General features: G+C 44.3%; 7 protein-coding genes across 7 annotated transcripts; 3 read left to right on the plus strand and 4 right to left on the minus strand.

Moving 5' to 3' along the window:
* SAMD00019534_028920 (hypothetical protein) lies at positions 1-1,188 on the plus strand (the record flags this gene model as incomplete). The annotated part of the gene is made up of 1 exon (XM_012901025.1): positions 1-1,188. A coding segment is annotated over one exon (1,188 nt), but the record flags the coding sequence as incomplete, so codon positions are not given.
* A 588-nt stretch (positions 1,189-1,776) lies between these two features.
* Positions 1,777-10,621, minus strand: SAMD00019534_028930 (hypothetical protein; the record flags this gene model as incomplete). The annotated part of the gene is made up of 8 exons (XM_012901026.1): positions 1,777-2,706; positions 2,779-6,567; positions 6,633-6,832; positions 6,927-9,029; positions 9,106-9,381; positions 9,486-9,767; positions 9,856-10,125; positions 10,231-10,621. The coding sequence occupies 8 exons, from the start codon at positions 10,619-10,621 to the stop codon at positions 1,777-1,779; spliced, it is 8,241 nt and encodes a 2,746-aa protein (XP_012756480.1).
* A 936-nt stretch (positions 10,622-11,557) lies between these two features.
* SAMD00019534_028940 (hypothetical protein) lies at positions 11,558-11,916 on the minus strand (the record flags this gene model as incomplete). The annotated part of the gene is made up of 2 exons (XM_012901027.1): positions 11,558-11,784; positions 11,904-11,916. 2 exons carry the CDS (start codon positions 11,914-11,916, stop codon positions 11,558-11,560), a joined length of 240 nt encoding a protein of 79 aa, XP_012756481.1.
* Positions 11,917-14,197: 2,281 nt separating this feature from the next.
* On the minus strand, positions 14,198-15,434 carry SAMD00019534_028950 (hypothetical protein; the record flags this gene model as incomplete). The annotated part of the gene is made up of 2 exons (XM_012901028.1): positions 14,198-15,134; positions 15,247-15,434. 2 exons carry the CDS (start codon positions 15,432-15,434, stop codon positions 14,198-14,200), a joined length of 1,125 nt encoding a protein of 374 aa, XP_012756482.1.
* Positions 15,435-16,094: 660 nt separating this feature from the next.
* SAMD00019534_028960 (hypothetical protein) lies at positions 16,095-17,630 on the minus strand (the record flags this gene model as incomplete). The annotated part of the gene is made up of 1 exon (XM_012901029.1): positions 16,095-17,630. A coding segment is annotated over one exon (1,536 nt), but the record flags the coding sequence as incomplete, so codon positions are not given.
* Positions 17,631-17,855: 225 nt separating this feature from the next.
* SAMD00019534_028970 (hypothetical protein) lies at positions 17,856-18,242 on the plus strand (the record flags this gene model as incomplete). Its single annotated transcript, XM_012901030.1, has 1 exon — positions 17,856-18,242. The coding sequence occupies one exon, from the start codon at positions 17,856-17,858 to the stop codon at positions 18,240-18,242; it is 387 nt and encodes a 128-aa protein (XP_012756484.1).
* Positions 18,243-18,365: 123 nt separating this feature from the next.
* Positions 18,366-18,629, plus strand: SAMD00019534_028980 (hypothetical protein; the record flags this gene model as incomplete). The annotated part of the gene is made up of 1 exon (XM_012901031.1): positions 18,366-18,629. A coding segment is annotated over one exon (264 nt), but the record flags the coding sequence as incomplete, so codon positions are not given.
* Positions 18,630-19,048: the final 419 nt, after the last annotated feature.

Here is a 19,048-nt window from a genome sequence, read left to right on the forward strand (position 1 = left end):
ATGATAACAATTAATCACAATCAGAAGGATAATAAATCCAAATTAATCAAAAAGATCTTTGGTAATATATATGTAAGGAGATTGTTGTTTGAAAAGGTGAAAGAGATAAATAGAGGATTGGATGGACAAGAGATTTCAACATGGACAATGGTCAAATCTTCACTTCGGGCCTCTGTATACTTTGGTTATACAGACAACTTCAGAGCCCTCCTTGCAACTGCCACTCAAGAGACTTTAACAGAGTTCATCAAATCCAGGCATATGTATCGCATTGCTTCCACTGGTAAAGTGGATATACTACATGTTATGCATCAGTGTTGCCAACAACAATCTTCAATGGATGAAGGTATTGTACTTCCTTGTTCAAACATCTTGAGACTGGCCGCAGGTCATGGCAACTTTGAAATAGTCCGTTACATACTTGAAGTGTGTACTCATTCAAAGAACATGTTCTATTGCCGTATGGCAATGCAGGCAGCAGCTGGCAATGGTCACATGTCCATTGTAAAACTGATACACAGTCATGGAGGTATCAGTTTGTACAACTTTCTCAAAATGCCACTGGCCGACATGTGTTATTACCTACCAAGTAGATCAATGTTACATGATTGTGGAGGCATTGACCGGGCCGCAATGTATGGACACATCGACATTGTCAAGTTCCTCACCGAGAAGCAATTGTACAGATGTACAACATACGCAATGACCAGTGCTGCACAGAATGGTGACCTTGATCTCGTTCACTATCTTCATGAGAATAGAACAGAGGGTTGTACAACTGATGCTTTGGACGGTGCAGCTGGACGTGGACACTTTACAATGGTGGAGTTCCTACATTCCAAGAGATCTGAGGGATGCACAACAAAAGCAATGGACTCTGCTTCGTCGAATGGACATCTGGACATTGTACAGTTTTTACATCATAATCGCAGTGAAGGTGCAACAGTCGATGCAATGGATATGGCTGCTGCTCATGGACATATGGAGATCGTTCGGTTCCTGGCTGAGAAGAGGTCTGAAGGATGTAGTGAAAAGGCAATTCTATTGGCGTCAGCTGGTGGACATTTGGAGATCGTTATATACCTTCTCATGAACAGATCAGAGAACAATATTCTAAAAGCAATGAATTATGCTGCGAGTAATGGACACAAAGAAGTATTTGAATATTTATTCAATCATGGAAAGAAGTGATTGATTGCCAAGAGATAAAAAAAAAAAAATATATATTTTTTTTAATGATACAAATCTAATATTAATTATTTATATAGACAGTATCAAAACATTAATATTTAATATTGAAACATATTTTTTCTACTCGTAGAACAACGAGTTTTCAAATAAAAAAAAATTCAAAAAAGCGTTTATCAAGAATGGGAATCGAACCCATGACCCAAACCGTGTTAAGGTTTTGTGATAACCAACTACACCATCCTGACTGATTTTGGTAAAATTTCGAAATTCATTTTTGAGGGGGGAATAATGGGAGCGATTCAATACTTTTGCTATTTCCTCATAATTGAGTACAAGATCAAAAAAAACTTTGCCTATAATTACTTTGTCAAATTCCAAAATACCTATAATTTACTTTGAAGATCCACTACTTTCATCAAAGTATTGGCTTTTACCTACCAAAGTATATAAATTTGTAGTAACTGTTATAAAAGTATGGAAATTACTTCGACCTCCCTAAAGTAAACCAATTAATTAATAGTAAAAATAATTTGTACTTTTGATTGGTGATTAAAACTTGTTTAATATTAATGTTGAGTTGATCAATTAATTGGTTCTATACCAAACTGGATAGGTCTGGTACAGTGGCAGACCACGCCATGTCAGAGTGATTGTATGTTGTCCACCACTGTTGGCTGGGAAGTTACATGTTGACTGTTGTCTACCATTAGTCGTGCAGGGTATTACCGTTGGTACACCTTGAACATCGACAGAGTAGATTGGTTGCTCGAATGTGTAGGGTGATACGAATGTTACGTTCTGTCCTTGATTGCTGAGTGGACCATCTGGAGTGAGGAAGTTGAAGAGCGTCGATGAGGAGATCTCAAACTGGACACCGATGGGCTGTTGGGACATGGACACGAGGTTGACGACGCCATTCGTAGGTATACCTGTGATAACACTGTTGGAGCTGTGATTGGTGTAGACGTAGACGTTGTAGAATGTAGAGTTGCCAAAGAATGATCGGGTATTGTTGACGAATGAGTACTGCGCCAGAAGTGTTGCCGCGTTGTACTTGCCCAGTGGCAAGCTCATCGTGTCACCCTTGTATCCGCCAGTTAGACTGGAGAACAATGTTGCCGGATACAATGTGTTGGAGGCGTTGGAGAAAGCGTTGTAGAATCCAAAGTATTCAGAGTGGAATGATACCTCCTTGGTGACGGGCAACTTGAACACATGTCTGTTGATGATCGGAATGAGATTGTTTGTTCTGGTCCAGAAGGTGATGTTGATGTTGACGGGTGGAATAGAGTCCACAACGAAGATACCATTGGTCGAGGGCGTGACGGTCATTGACCAAGTATCAATACCATTCCAAGCGTATGCGAGGACGAAGAAGTAATCCTGTTGTCCCGGTCCGATGCCAGTGTTGACGCCTGTCAAATTATTGTCCATGTAGTTATTGATGGTCAATGTTGTACTGTATCTGACATTAACAGATTTGTTACCAAACATTGGGATACATCCATCGGGGAACTATTGGTGAGGGTTAAGTTGAGGGTTAGGATTAAGGTCTGAGGGTTGAGGGTTAGGGCTGAGTATACATACCTCTGTTCTGGTGATGACGTAGGTGCAGTAGGCGTTGTAGTCTGGATCACAGAAGCCCCAGTTCGATATTGGTGTCAATCCATATTGAACATCCATGATGGCTCGCTCAGAGTAGAGTCTACCAATACATCCATAGATGAACTTGGTGGTGACGGGTATGGAGACATTGATATTCTGGGACAGGTCGATGGTGATGTTGTTGATCGAGATGAATACATTGGGGAAGATGCTGGGATCAAGTGGTCCAACATAGACGACGTACTCATTCTGAATGAGTGTGGCGGTGACGTAGCCAGAGGCATCAGTGTCGAATGTTTGAGTGACGCCCTTTGGATCGGTGAGTGTCACGGGGATCTTGCCCATGGGCAGGTCGATGCTGGAGTTGTACAATCCATTGTGATCGGTATCATTGAACACAAACAATTGGAACTGATATGTGTTGTTGCTGATGTACAGCTCGTTGGATATCTGTCCGCCAACGTACATTACAATACTAGCGACAGTTGATACGAGTGGACATTGGGCGTATGAGCTGTTGACAAAGCCATTGTTGCACAAGTACAGACTGTTGTCAGTGTACTTGATCTCAATGTATGATGAACTTGTCAAGTTGACGCCAGCGTTCGCAGGGAAGAAGTTGCGACCATTCAGCATGAGTAAGTTGTTGAAGGTACCATTATTGAAGTATCGGTAGCGGTTGATGAAGGGTGGGGCGTACGACACGTAGTTTTCATATGTTCCGCCGATGGCCACTTGTCCTCCGACTGATGCCGTGATTGGCAGTTTGGCACCAACGCCTGGAGGCACAAGGCACTCAACAAACTTGTCAAATGGATTGCAGTAGTTGAGCTCAATGTTGCCAATGCGAACATAGTCGATCTCTGTTGAGGCCAGTCCCCAACCCTCGCCGATGATCTGGACGGCGCCACCTGAGGTGGATAGTTGGTCGGACTGGAAGACGCCGGTGATCAGAGGTGGGAGGTATCCAAACTGAGTGAATAAGGTTGATGTTTGATCGCCAGCCTGAATTGTCACACTCTGGTTGCTGCCAACGCCCTCGTCCAAAAGCACCTTGATGTAGGTGTCGGTGTAGTCGACCACTTGGAGCAACTGATCGCCCATGAACACCATGGGTGGGCCGTATCCATCGTCGATAGATCCGAAACCATCACCCTGGATCACAACAAAGTCACCAGCATCAGCAGCGGGTGGCAAGAACTGTTGAAGTGATGGTGCCTCGTAGTCAAAGGACATCGTGGGGATGGTCTCCACGGTGAACTTGGATGACTGGCCGCCGACTTTAACGGTGACAGTCTTGTCCTGGCCGACTCCCGATGGGGAGTAGCATGCCAATGAGGTGCTGGTGATGCCCAGGACAGGGTAACATGGTGTGTCTTCATCGATTGTGACTTCCACAATGTATGGGTCGTTGCCAAAGTTGCTTCCAGTGATCGTGAGTGTGGAACCGCCCTGGCTGTCCAGGGTGGCGGGCGACACGTCGGTGACGATTGGCGCATCGTATTTGTAATAGAACTTGGTGCGCTGGATGTTGAACAATATTGTGCTGCTAAAGAAGTGGAACAACACTTGGTGGCCGATACCGGCTGGCGTCTGGAACTCGATCACCCAGGGTGAGATGACCTGAGGTGTGACCTGGCTATGTTTGCCCATCTGAATGTTGAGTGAGGAGTTGAATCTGAAGCCATTGATTGTGGTTGTTACGCCGCCAGACGTGGGACCTGTGAGACTGGTGATGTTAACCACGACTGGTCCGATGGATGCGCACAGGTTGTCAAAGTTGTGCGAGAGGAAGTCGCCTGTGGTCATCATTTGGATGTCACAGATCTCAGAGTTGATCGTGGCGATGGCCATGCCGCCGTACTGGGAGCTGATCGAGCCGTTGTAGTTGGGTGGCATGGGGAGGAAGTAGGCGTTGAAGTCGCCATACTGCACCTGAGAAGAGACGGACGAGACGATGGCACTCTCAATGAAGAAGGTTATGGCGTTGATCGACATGGGGGAGCAGACGGCGATCAAGGTTTCGTCCGGGTTGATTTGGCTAGAGCACAGCTGAATATCACCGCCTATTTGGTCGCGGTTCAGCTCAGAGATGAACTGGATTGGCTGGTTCTGAGTCTGGGTCCAGGGATCGGTAAAGAGCACTTGGACGGCCTGGTTAACACCGGCGATCGTGGCCCACTTCATCATCGAATCGATCAACTTGTTGGTCTGATCGTCGCTCAAGTAGATGATCTCCTCATCGCTGAATGACTTTTGTACCTGCAACAATTGCTGGATGGGCGAGACGAGGTATTCAGGATCAACGGCAAGAGAGGTTAAGTTGGGGAAAAGGCGGTGGGGAGGCACGCTGCTGGCCAGGAGCGAGGACGTGGAGAGGCCTTGTGGCATGGCAAAGAAAGAGGGCATGGGGACAATGACAGGGGGTGGTGCGACCAAGTAGTTGTTGATGAGCGACTGCCTGTTGGCGGGAGAGTCGATGGCGGGGTTGGCTTGGGCCATCAATCCGAGCATTTGAGAGAGCGAGGTGATGCCATTGCCCTGACGCAACGCGATAATTTGAGTCAGGAATGCATTCCATGTGATGACGTCGGCGTTGTTGACACGCGCAACCCTAGCTCCATTGCCATTGTTGATCGACATGGACATCATGTCCCATGTGGCCGCCGCTGTGCGGTAGAACAGCTCGATTTGAGTGGGCGCCATGTTGATTGGTCGGGCCGGAGTATAGGTTTCAATGTTGGGCATCGCAGGGAAGTACATGGTGACACAGGGGTTGAACGCCGGGGTCTTGACGACACCCATTGGATCGGGGATCTCATTGTACATGAACTTGGATAGAGCGTACAACACACCGTTGGCCCAGTTGGGTATTGGGGCATTGTCAATCATGAAGATGGTCTCGGCTTGAGGTGGGAAGTTGGACTGCTGGTACACGTACGACATCAGCACATCGTAAGCCAGCTCCTCATTACAGATGGGTGCCAGCCTGCGGGTCGTGTAGGCACCCAGCACCGAAGGAACCTGAAGTGTGGCATCGATAATGTACTGGATAGGGGGCAGTGCGGCTGGGTTGAGCAAGATCTTATGACGGAACTCGTCGGTGAACTGGACCACCTGGAAGTCATTGATGGCCTCAAGGTCGAATGTTCGCAGGGTCATGGTTTCGAGGTAGTTTTGGTTGTAGGTGGCGGGGAACACCAGGGGTGGTGGAGGGGGTGCCGCCACAATCTCAGTGATCCTTGTGCGGCGGGCATTGTTCTGGTCGCAGGGTGTTGGCGGGAACATCAGCGGGACATTGTCACAGATTGATGCGACGAGGACATCGGCCGCCACGTACATTATTGCAAACGTGTCGTCCGAGACGTATCCACTGATTGACACCTCGGGTGCGATGTTTCCAAGGTCGTCGGAGGGTCCTCCACAAAAGGCCAGATTATTCCTCAGAGACAGGAACTTGGATTCCACGTCGACTGGGAGGGCGGCGGTGGCGGCGGTCACCACACCCATGAATGGGGGCAGCTTGGGTGTGACAATGCCGTTGATAGCGTCCCTTATCTCAAAGATAACGTCATTGGGCCATGCTGCTCTGGGGAGCTTCAAAGGTTGGATGATGGCGGCATTATAGGACATTGAAGTTGAACGACCTCTCGAAGGTTTCTGCATTAAACCATTGGCAGTGGTGATTGAGTTGTACGACTTTACCATGCTACTGAACTGGTATGAAAGTGTTGGATGTTGGAAACATAGTGTACCTCCACCTCTTGCACCCTATTGATTATGTGATTGTAAGTTAGTATGGGTCAATGAATCAATCAATACATTACATTACTTACTTGTCCATTATGTCTGTTTGAATCACCGACACAGAACATGTTGTTGTTGGGTGCCATGGCATTGGGACCGACGACAGGATATATGGGGAATCCAAGTTTGGCATGCTCATTACTCTTTCCAGAATATGAATAGTCAAAGTAATTCCATTGATTGAGTGGAGGACCTGTGTTGACAGCTCCGCTTAAATATGGTGGAAGATCTAAGTTGTTTTTGTTGTTGTTAGTCAATCAAATGAATGAATGAATGAATGAATGAATGAATGAATGAATGAATGAATGAATGAATGAACATACGTAGTAAACCAACATTGATTACAGCATTGGTGGATAACATTTGGACTGGAGTCTTGTAGAACATCTCGATAAACATCATACGTCCGTAGGATTCGGCAACAACGGTCCAGATGTCAATTCCATCGTATTTCTTTGGAAGGAAGTGGTTGATGACAATGAAGCGATCGAGACCGGGTGGGGAGGCACCGGCGAGGGGTGGGAACGTAACGACCCTGGTGTCGAGCGATGTCTTCATGAAGTAGTTAGCGGTCCTGCCGCCAATCATGAATGCGGGCGACTGCCAGTAGCAAATGTCGCGGACGTTGGGGTTGACGATAATGGCCGCCTCACACAACTGCTGGAAACAGATCTGGTTGCAAGGGACTGCAGGGGGGATCGGGATACGCTGCGGCAGACCCATCCATAGCGCCATGTAGTCGTAGAAGAAGGGGAAGCGGTTCTTTGTGGCCTGGGGCCAGGCGCCCATGCCCGCGGGCATGTTAAAGGTGGGGTACATGCTGGCGTCGTTGTGGATTAAGTAGTTGAAGGGCATCTCGATGCTGGAGAATGGATAGCAGAAGAAGTGTTGGTTGTTGTCCGCTTGGCCAATCCAGCGCATTCCAGCAGTGATGTCGTAGTATGCATTGGCGCCGCGGGTTGCAGGGAACACCGGGTTGGAGTGCATCACGTGGATGCCCTCATATTGCAGGGTGGCGGCGTTGTAATCAAAGATGACAAAGGCCTTGAGATGGCCGTGGCCGAACCGTGGGGTGAATTCGTTCGAACGCCTGCCGTCGTTGTCTCGCGAACCCGGCTGGTCATTGAAGAAGGCATAGTGGTAGTCGCGGTACTGATCAAAGGTGATGGCCAGGGGACTGAAGGAAGTGGAGGTGGCACCGAAGTTTGACAGGGGGTGGAGCTTGACGAGACGGTCTAGCGTGTTGTCGATGTAGATGTAATCGAAATTCGGATCAGTGTGGCTCTGCTTGTACGTGAACCACCATTCGACTGGTGAGTTGGAGTCGTCGGCGAGGGGTGCGCCCAGACAGGCCAGGCCATTCGATCGGTATTGTACGTTGTTGATGGAGGCTACGGCCGCGCCACCACCACCGGGCACAACATTAATCACTACATTATGCATGCCGGCCGCAGTGACTGGCACGTCACAACCTATTTGGTCCAGGCCACCGACTTGCGGCTTGACCACAACATTGGGACAGTTGACTCCACCAATGGTGATGGTGATGCCGGCCGCAACAGCTCCGAGGTTGTTTCCACCCAATGTGATGGGGACCACACGTTTGGAGTTACCCTGGATGGGGCTGATGCTGAGGAGGTTGGGTCCAATGTAGTTGATCGGTGCCGGTGATGGATAGATGACGCCACTGGCGATGACAGCGACTGGGTAGGCGCCGGGAAGGTTACGAGGGATGGGACATGTGATCTGGGCAGCGCCAATGGTACATCCGACAACGGGGATAGCGTTGATGGTGACTGTTTGAACGACGTCGAGATGGCCTCCATTGAGTGTGAGCACTCCACCACCGGCTGGGATGGTGGTCGACTGGGTCTGGCCTGCGATGTTGAGGTCGTAGTAGGTGTAGGTCTGTGCTGGGTTGTAGTCCTGCTCGAGCACCTTGAATGTGATGGGGAAAGCTCCGGCGGCGGGTGCGGCGGGTGCATCACATGTGAATTGAGTGGCACTAGGCATAACCAAATTCTTGCACTCTATTCCATTGACATACACCTTGGTGACAGTGTTGAGCGGTGCGCCACTGGCTAGCGTGGGGAAGTTGGCAATGGTTAAGGTGATCGGGGTGACTGCATGGAGGAATCCAGTGGCGGGGACGGGTGCGCCAAGGGACGGCACGGCCACGGGGAAGTTCATGGCGTTGGATGAGACGGTTCCAATCTCAACAGTGACGGCGTTGTTACCAACTGTCAACAAAGCAGCGTTAACATCAAATAACAATGTCAGGTCATTACTCGTTGGCTTGAACACATTGACTGTGACCGGACCAATCTTGACAGCTGTCACTCCATAGAAGTTAACACCTTGTACACTCATCAAGAATGTTCCCAGTGTGATCATGTTGACAGGCAACAAAGCTTGGATGACGGGAGCTTTGATTGATTGAATGTTAGCGACTGATTTGTGAATTAATGAATGAGGATTGGTCGTCACGACCATGATACTCACTGTAATAGGTGAACACCTCGGGGGCTTGGGACTGGTAGTTTTGGCCATCGATGGTGATTACAAGTGGGAAGGTGGCACTGTTGATACCGGGACCGAGGTTGTAGAGGGAGGTCGTACAATCAAACTGACCGGCGGCAATTGAGGGTGGGACTAATACACAATTTGATCCACCAATTGCCACGGCAGTGACTGCACTGAGGAACAATCCTGTAACTCTAATAACAGTTCCACCAACGGACAATCCTTGTCTTGGTAGGACTGCATTAATTAGAGGCTCTGTATAATATTTGATTGATTGATTGATTGATTGATTGATTGAATATCAGTGTGAGTGTGAATTTGTGAGTGATTGATCAAACTTAGAAATGACCAATACTTACCATAGACTTCAAGATTGATTACGGCTATGACATTCTGAGCACCGATGGTCATTGCTAGCACTTTGTTTTGGGCTGTGCCTTGTGGTACACCGGTAAAGAGTGCCGATGTACATTTGATCTGAGTTGAACTGACAATCACAATGTTTGTACAGTCCTCACCGCCAAAGGTTATCTTTGACATGATCTCATGAGGGAAATCATACAGGAAGTTACCATTCAATGCGATCACTTGGGATTGTCCAGCTGAGATTGATGCAGGTACAATGTTGTTGATAATCGGGTCTAATTGTGTGTGTGTGTGATGTAATTAGTTAGCAAGTGATCGATCGATTGAGCGGAGGAATGTATTTGTAAATATATTTATACATACTAACAACATCAAACATATTGGAAGCAGTTACTGTATAACCATTGTAATAGGTGATTGTGATTGGCACTGCAACAGATGCTAGTTGGTTGCCCATTGTACATTGGATCCTGGTATCCTTATAATCTGTGAGAGCACAAACGGAGGTGCCAATGCTTACAGTTGGAGGCGGGAAGGTAGGGTCAATTTTGAGATTGGCACCATTAATGGTTAGCCTTCGTCCATTTGATGCTTGGAAGTGCTTTGGAGGATCAAAGTCTTCGATCTCAGCAGCTACAAATGATTGGGTGATGGATTGTGTGTTGTGTGTGTTAGTTTGATTGATTGACATCATTTCCTAATTAGGACATTTCAAGAAATATGATGATAATGACATACCCAAATATGAGAATGCACCATGGTATGCATTAACTAGACCGTTGAAGATATCTAAAGTGAAATCGATACTACTGCGGCGCTTCTTGTCTCCACCGGGTGGCTCGGCGGGTACTGTGTAGGTGTAGGTGGTGCCAACAACGGAGACAAAGGGGAAGATAACTGGAGGAGCACCACCGCCAAGGGTGAGCTGGACTACAGGCGGAAGGGGGAATCCAGTGGCTTGCACTACAAAGTTTGTGCCACCGCCCATGTATGAAGCCCGAGCAGACATGGAGTCTATATCTGCGCTCACACGGTCTGAGCACAGTAAAAGTACCAACATCACCATCACTGGCAACAACACCTTTGGTAGCTTGGGTGTGTTGTTGAGTATTGATGATTGGTACATCATATTAATGATTGGTTGATCGTTGTAGTAAGTTAAAGTTGATTGATATTATGTTGTGTTGCTGTTGTTGTATGTATGTATGATGTATGTTTGAAATCTGATTAGGTATAGAGATAAGACGAATGGTAGAATGAAGAGTCATGTCTGGACAGGAACCCGGGTTGTATATATATATCATGTGGAGATAGGGTTGGAGAGGACCTGATGGCCTCGCTCGGCCTATCGACCGCGACCGACCACACATGGCTTGGGGGAACATTGGTAACCAAAGGGTAAGGGGGTGTGATTGATTTGCGAACACGATGATTCTCTCTGGCCATACTTGGCCCAATGTGAAAGTCGTCATCAGATGTCTAGGCCTTGCTCGCGTTGTACAGGTGCACCTTTTCAATCGATATCATATCGACTGATCATCCATCGTATCGGTATGTCGCATGTATGTGTGAGTTGTGGCTATGAAGATGCACAGATTAGTCATTGACCAAAATAGATCTAGTCGCACGTTTTCGATCACCTGATCATCATTAGTGTGACGATTTTAATTCGAATATAATTAAAATTAATTAATATATACTTTTTTAGATTGGTTGTGTTGTGGTTTGTGGTAAAGTGTGATGATCAAACACACACACACCCGACACGAATCTGATCAGACCAGTCAATAGCAATTTCAGATCATTAATACTCAAATATTAATTTGAATATAACCAATCAGAAGTAATAATAATATTACTTTTAAATTGATTGATTGTATTTAATATGTATACAGTTTGTTCTCAACATAATTGATTGAATGGAGATGGAATGAATGAGAGAGGTTTGGTTTGTGTGCTGGGTTGGAGGGGGCGTTGTACAGGATTGTGTAGAGGCAGTGAGTTGGTAAGATAAGATGGCAGGACGGACGGATGGATGGATCAACAAACTAGTTTGTCGAGAGTTTTAGATGCCAAGTGGGGCGAGGGCACTATCAGCGGTGGCAAAGACCACCTTGACAGTGTTCTGAACAATTCCGACTGCGGCATCAATCACTGGTGCGATCATCTGGCCGGTCTGGGCCACAATTCCAGCTGTACCATTGGATGATTGGCCGAATGCGCCGGCACTTCCGCTGGAAATTGCGCCATTGCACATGGAGGAGGCGTTGAAGGAGAGGGAGGTCATGGACTCTGTTTATAATAATGGATTGGAATTAACGATAAATGGTCAATTATGTTAATATTATGTTTGATCGATTCCGATTGATTGGTTGATTGATTGGTTGGATGAGTCATGATGAGTCACTTACTGAGGAGAGTCATTTTAGATTATTGTTAAGAGTAGGTAAGTAGTAATAGTTGATTAGACTTGATTGATTTGATGATTAGTAACATTTGGAATTCCTCAGTATTTATAGTCAGGTCCGGTAATATTGAATGAGTTGGTCGATGCTAGCCATGGTATCTCCGAGTCATATATTTCTACGTTATTCACTGAAGCCATGCAGTCACACTGATCATAGATGTATACATCTGAGTATACTATTATCCAAATTAATATTATTACTTTGAATTGAATGTAAAATGTCACTAATTCTACTCCTTACCATCAATCACTCTGTATGTTATTGTTTGATCAAGTTGGGTGATTCACGAGAGTGGGTGAATGATAATTAGCAGAGTAACAGAGTGACAGGGTGAGAGATAGGGGTGTCAAAGGTCTGTTCGAGTGATGTCATCACTCGTCTTGCCGACCCACACCCTTCACAAAGGGGGGCTGGGAATTGGAAGCTTCAATTACAACTAGCTTGAGAAAGATAGACAGATTGACAGATAATAGATGATAAAGGAAATTCTGTGAGGTGATATCGACATTGCAATATGAATCATCCATCATCTATTCAATAATGGATGATTGAGTCTGTTTGCTTGAGGTCTACAGGTCATTCTTATCAAGTTGAACAAAGTGTACGAAACATAGACATTATTTGAGTAGTGACATAATTAGGTTGATTGGTTGGGTATCCTCTGTCAACATGTCTATGGTTTATATATATATAAGATATACAAGTGACTTATTATCTCTCTCTTGTATATATCTATGAGCGTGATGTGTGAATGAATGAATGAGAGTGAACAAGACAAAGAAGTGAAATGGGTCTATGTTTTTGTCATTCTACTCTGAGTCATGTCTTCGGGTGCACCAACAGATACAACTAATACTCCTCAAACTCATCAAAGACGAACCTATACATTCAATAACAACTACAACAACAGCAGCGGCAGCAGCAACAGTGGCATTGAACAAAATGCAATAACTTCCAAAAACAACAACAACTCTGAGCCTATGAGCTTGAGATATGCTGGTATGTTCCTTTCAACGACAGCAATGCACTATGGTGAGAATAGATACTTACTGGATAATAGTGATTAGATATATATGCATTTTCATCCTGTTTGTATTGTTACATTACTGGATATTCATTCGTGGCAGTGGAGCACAAAATGACGTCGACGAGTTGACCAGGAGTGTAATGAAGAACTGTCCTCCCAACGTAGATTGCTCACAGATTGTCGAACAAGTCAGAAGACATGCTGGAGGTCAATCATAAGGCTACCATGCCTCTTTCTCATTCATCAAGATATCAAGGAGGAGTAGATACATTACAAGGATACATTTATTACATTCAAGTCATTCATTCAATACAATAAGCATAACTTGGTAGTCTAGATTAGATGCCTAGACTACTGGTGACTCCGTCCAGATATTTAAAAGTTGCACCAAGAATGTTTGATGTGGCTGCCTCTATATTCTTGACGATTGGTGCTACATGTTCACTGACCTGACCAACAACACTGGAGGTACCATTGGATGATTGACCGTAGACATTCATATTGCCACTGGACACTACAGAGCAATTTCCAATGTTTGATGGACTGAATGATCCCAAGGAAGTTATCGATTCTAAAGGAAGAGGAGGATGTCAGGGCTGAGGACTGGAATTATCCCAGACAATTGATCGATATATAACATACTAATTATAGTCATTTGGTAAGTTTATTTACTTCTTAGTATAGTTGTTATTAATAATAAGCTTTTAATTCGATTAACTAAACACGTGTGTATTGTTGTATTAAATGCCCGTTCTTGATTCTATTGGATTGATCGATTGATCGATTGATTGATTGATTGACCATGCTACTATTCTCTGGAATATTGACCGACCACTATATAATAATGTATTAACCGAGGAACCAATTACATTGGCCTATATTGCCACACCTCAAAGGCGATTAATACCTCTTGAATCGTCTTGTAAACAAAGAGATTAATCTCTCATGTGTGATTGGTGAGAGTGTGTGTGTGGTTAAAACAATAGATTGGTGATTGATTATCCGGATGTACTACCGAATTACGTTGTTGGTTCCGATCAAAGTCAATATTATGAAGATGTCTTTCCTTTCTCTTTGAAGGAAGATAAGTATACATTGTTTATTGTTATTAATAAATAGATATAAATATATATATTGCGTTGTTATATATGCGTTGTTTAAATAAATAAATAAATAAGGTACTTAACATAACTCTCAGGTTGGTGTATCTTTACAACAAGATGACAACGAGCAACAATGAGAGGATGGAGGATACACTGACGATCACCTTGGATGAGGCACTTGGATGGGTAGTCGACTGGGTGGTCTCGACAACACCGGTGACGGTGGTGGAGGCTGGTGCTGTAGTGGATGTAGTAGAGGTAGACTGCTCAGTTGTAGTGGTGACAGTGGAGGAGGTTGTTGGCCTCTCGGTTGTTGATGATGTAGTTGGCTTGGTGGTAGAAGTTGAGCTAGTGGTTGGCTTAGTAGTCGTTGAGGACGAGGTGGATGATGTAGTTGGTTTGGTCGTTGTTGAGCTAGTTGTCGTTGGCTCACCGGTGGTCGAGGAGGTAGTTGGCTTGGTAGTGGTTGAGGAAGTAGAGGAGGTAGTTGGCTTGGTAGTTGTGGAGGATGTGGTTGGCTTGGTAGTTGTTGAACTAGTTGTTGTTGGCTCACCGGTGGTCGAGGAGGTCGTTGGCTTGGTAGTGGTGGATGAAGTAGTTGGTTTGGTAGTTGTTGAACTAGTTGTAGTTGGCTCACCTGTAGTGGACGAGGTGGTTGGCTTGGTAGTAGTTGAAGAGGTTGTCTGGCCCGAGGTGGTAGTAGATGAGGTGGTGGGCTTGGTAGTAGTCGGTGAGGTGGTCGACTGGCTAGTGGTAGTTGTGGTAGTAGTAGATGTTATTGGTTTGCAGTCACCAGTCATGAACTGCTGAGTCCAGTATGGGGTACCATCAGAACCAACCTTCATTCCAAGACCAATGTAGGTGTAGTCTCCGATCATGTTGGCATAATGTCCAGCACTGTTCTTCCATGAATTAATAACAGAGTCATCAGACTGTTGACCGGCGGCTACATTCTCAGCGGCATTAGACATATCAAAAGAACCATAGGCCTCAAATCTCTCAAACAGACCTCCATTTGGATCGTCGTGAGTCATTGTTGAAATACTAATTGGTGAGTGTGTGATTGATTGATTGATTGATTGTATGTGTGTGAGTTAGAAGGATGATTGAATATGATATGAGTGATATGTTATTGGTATCAATCAATCAATCTTACCTTGCTTGGTAATCCGAATGGAATTGAGATGAGTCCATAAGACATTGACTAATTTGGATGTTTGACTTTCCAGCTGAGGCTCTAATATTGTTAACCAAAGACAGTTGGTACTGAGGGTCAAAGCTGACAGCAGCAAAGACTGATGACAGAGTAAGAGCCAGGAATATTATGGAGGACAATAATCTCATTTTAATAATAACTAATTAAATAAATAAATAAATAAGTTATAATAATATTTATATATCTCTATTTACAAATACAAAGTCTATGTTTTATCAAAAATAATAATGATAGGAATTGTCGAATGATATCTTAAAGGTGATTAAAAAAAAGATATTGTTTACCTTGTTGTGTTCTGGAGTGTCAGTCTTCGTCCCAATCAAACAGCCAACTTGCCCATCAAGTCTGTGAATGGGTTTTAATTTGATTGATTGTGACACGTGTCTTGTAAGTGTGGATGGACACCTTTGTCTGTTGGTAAGCGAGTGAGAAAGAAGCGAATTGTCAAGGTCGCTGGTTGACCATTCCGGTTGTGGTCCTCATACAGTGCAAGCATTCTACTTTTCATCGAGACGGTCCATACCCAACATCAATAACAAAAAAAGACGGATATTATTTATTTGTGGAAATTTATGTTGATGACATCCATCACTAGCATTGATGGGGGGTTGTTCCACACACATATCGTCTTGTCATTACATGCAAACGCCCACAAACAAACACCCATCAAACAGTTCGAAAGTGTGAACAAGAAGGGCGTCGAGAGTAAGATGGGCTTGATGGTTTGATGGTTGGCTCCAACCCATATTCTTATTATTGGAGTCATCACATTGTGTCATATCTATCTATTCTATTCTTATCAAACAGATACCATAACAAGTATTGAAGAGTTCGGCATCGATTTGTGTGTCTTCCCATTGATCATTCTCTACTGAGTAAGAAACATGTTTGTTTCCTTTGCCATTGGTGATGAAGATACCGTGCTCAGGAGTCCAATGCAGATGAGAGTAGTACTCGAATTGATGTGCAGCACCTAGTACAACTATCTTTTCAGTTGACAGTGTGACGGCGAAGAAACCATGAGCGTCTAGGCAGTACAATGTGTCCTTTGAATCGAAACAAAACATCCTTTCAATGTACAATGATAGGTCTAAGCGGAGGTATCTTGTTTGTAGTGTCTTGAGGTTCATAACCATAATTTCGCGGAATTGACAGGCCACGTACAACTCCCCATCCTTGACAAAGGTTGTTGCCTTATCAACATCTTGTGGTAGTTCTCCAACATGGCTGAACTCTTGTGTTTCAATGTTAAATCGATCGACACGATTCAGAGTATGTCCATCTTGTTCAGTGCCACCGACCAAATATATAAAGCGATTTCCGTCATAGCATACGGAGATATCATACCCTCCTTGAATGGTGTCAATCGGGATGTCGTACCTCCATTGATGGTCTGCAACTGAGAACTTGTCATATGTAGATGAGCCCATGCATCCAAAGCAGTAAACGTGACCTTGGGCATAGACAACTGCTTTGTCCACATTAGTCTTTTCATTCTCTCTTGGGTGGTTCACCCATTGTCTGGTGTCCAAAGAGTACAAAGACCAGCCTTCTCTATCAACCACCAACATATGATTGTGGAGCTTCTCTGCCTTGGCCCTGGTCTCCAAGTCAATGTTCTCAAAGCATCTTCCAATCTGCTTCCTGACATCAATGAGCCTTTCAGTGTGGATCTTTAGCTGAGTGGTATACTTGTAGTCCTCTGACTGAGCTGGGCTTTTGATGTGTTGGATCCTTTGCTGAACCATCGTCAACAGCTGTGTGTCACTGATTTGCATCGACTCGAAACCATCGTCTTGTCTCGGGGGGAATGTCTTGTTCATGAACTGCTCCACTGTGGGTTGAGTTGTCGCCACCTCCTTGATCAACGTGTCAATGTCATCTCGTGCAGAAAGTGGAACAGAATCATTGAATATACTGTTGATGCTCTCAATCTCACCAGTTATACAACTGATTGAATTTGTGACTTTGTCCAACTGCTCGACGATTGGTGCCTTGAGCCTGTGCTCCTCGACAATCAGCCATTCATGCAGTTGTCTAAAGTGTTCAGAGAGATCACACTTTGATTGGTCCAGTATTTGATATGAAGTTGACATGACCTTGAACCTTCCAAGCAATGTCTCCAATCTTGCATTGAATGTATCACCATATTTATGTTGTTGTATCATTGCCTTTATGTTATCTACATGATCCATTTCATGTTGTTTATGTTGTAACACAGCGCAGACAGCACAAGCCAATTGATTACATTGTAAACAAATATTCTTTTGTTTCTTATTGTGTACTGTACATATACCAACTGTATCTGTTGTTGTTTGATTCATCATATAAGATTAAGTAGGTTGTGTTGTTATATATTCATAGAGATAACTACAACAAAAACAAGTGAAGTGATAAACGGAGTTGTTCTCGAACATTCACACCTTCAAGGTGTGAGTTCCAAGAATTGGGTCTCTTGAAAAGTTGAGATGAGACAAGRATGACACCCAATGGTCATCCCAAACATTGTTGTTAATCCAAACAGATAGATAGACATAAGCAATGTCATAATGACCAATAATACACCAAAGAAGCGCAAGGCTCCAATAGATATTGACGACCCATCAAATGGCGATGACATCGATAATAATAATATAGATGATCTCTTATCGGATGATGACGACGACCATAATGATGACACTGTTGATAATGATGTATCAAAGAGATTGAAGCAAGATGATGCCACTGCACTCACGGCAATGTACGACTTTGACTTTGACCTCGAGCCTGTTCAACCAGAGATGCAACTACTTAGTCGTATCAACACAATAATGGCAAAGTCATTCGATAGTGCCACCCACAAGCAGACACCTCCCATGCTCCTAATGTCAATACTCTATCAAGAGATCAAAGACAACACATATGTAGATAAGAACATTGTAGGTATATCTGGTTGATCAATCAATCACTCAATGAACATGTTGATCTAACCTTCGTACAAACTAGTTGTCACTAAAGAAACAAGGATATGTCAGAGTAATCAAACTTATGACAGGACATAGTGACTATGTAGTAGTTAGAACAAGAGATTACAATACAAAGATAAGATCATTAAAGATCAAAGAAACACCAACAACTCAAGAACCAATCATTTCCTCAACTTCACAAGAGCTGCAACTCAGCCACAACCAGGTATTGGACCGCTACCTCGAACTTATGTCCAGCTTCACAGACACAAACATCTATCGAACAAAGTTACAACAAGTGATGCAAGTCTCATCAAATCAATTGGAGAATGTCATAACGTAAGTCCCTTCGATGGATCAATCACAATCAATCAATCATAAAGTCCGACACTGACATGGAACACAATCAATATACCCAGGGTCTTAGTACAATGTAATCTATTATTGTTGAATGGAGAGGGCAACTTCCTGTTCTCCATACCTGCTTCTGGTGCATTCATCAGTAATCTTGTAAAGGGTAGGAAGGAATTACTTGGACTAATCAAGAAACAAAAGTACAAAGAGATATTATTGACCGATCTGTTAAAGAGAAGGTTAAAGACGTCCAACATGTCAATATCGTCATTAATATCTGATCTAAGGAATAGTCAACAATTGAAGAGGTACGTAGTGTAGTGGTCCATGATTGATCGTTTGATTGATTGATTGAAAGGCGTGAACTAACCTTGATTGATTGATCCAGTATGATGACAACTGTAGGAGAACTAATACGTATAAATAATATGGGTGATTGATCG

The sequence above is a fragment of the Acytostelium subglobosum genome (assembly GCF_000787575.1).
Source record: "Acytostelium subglobosum LB1 DNA, scaffold: scaffold5, whole genome shotgun sequence".
NCBI lineage: Eukaryota > Evosea > Eumycetozoa > Acytosteliales > Acytosteliaceae > Acytostelium > Acytostelium subglobosum.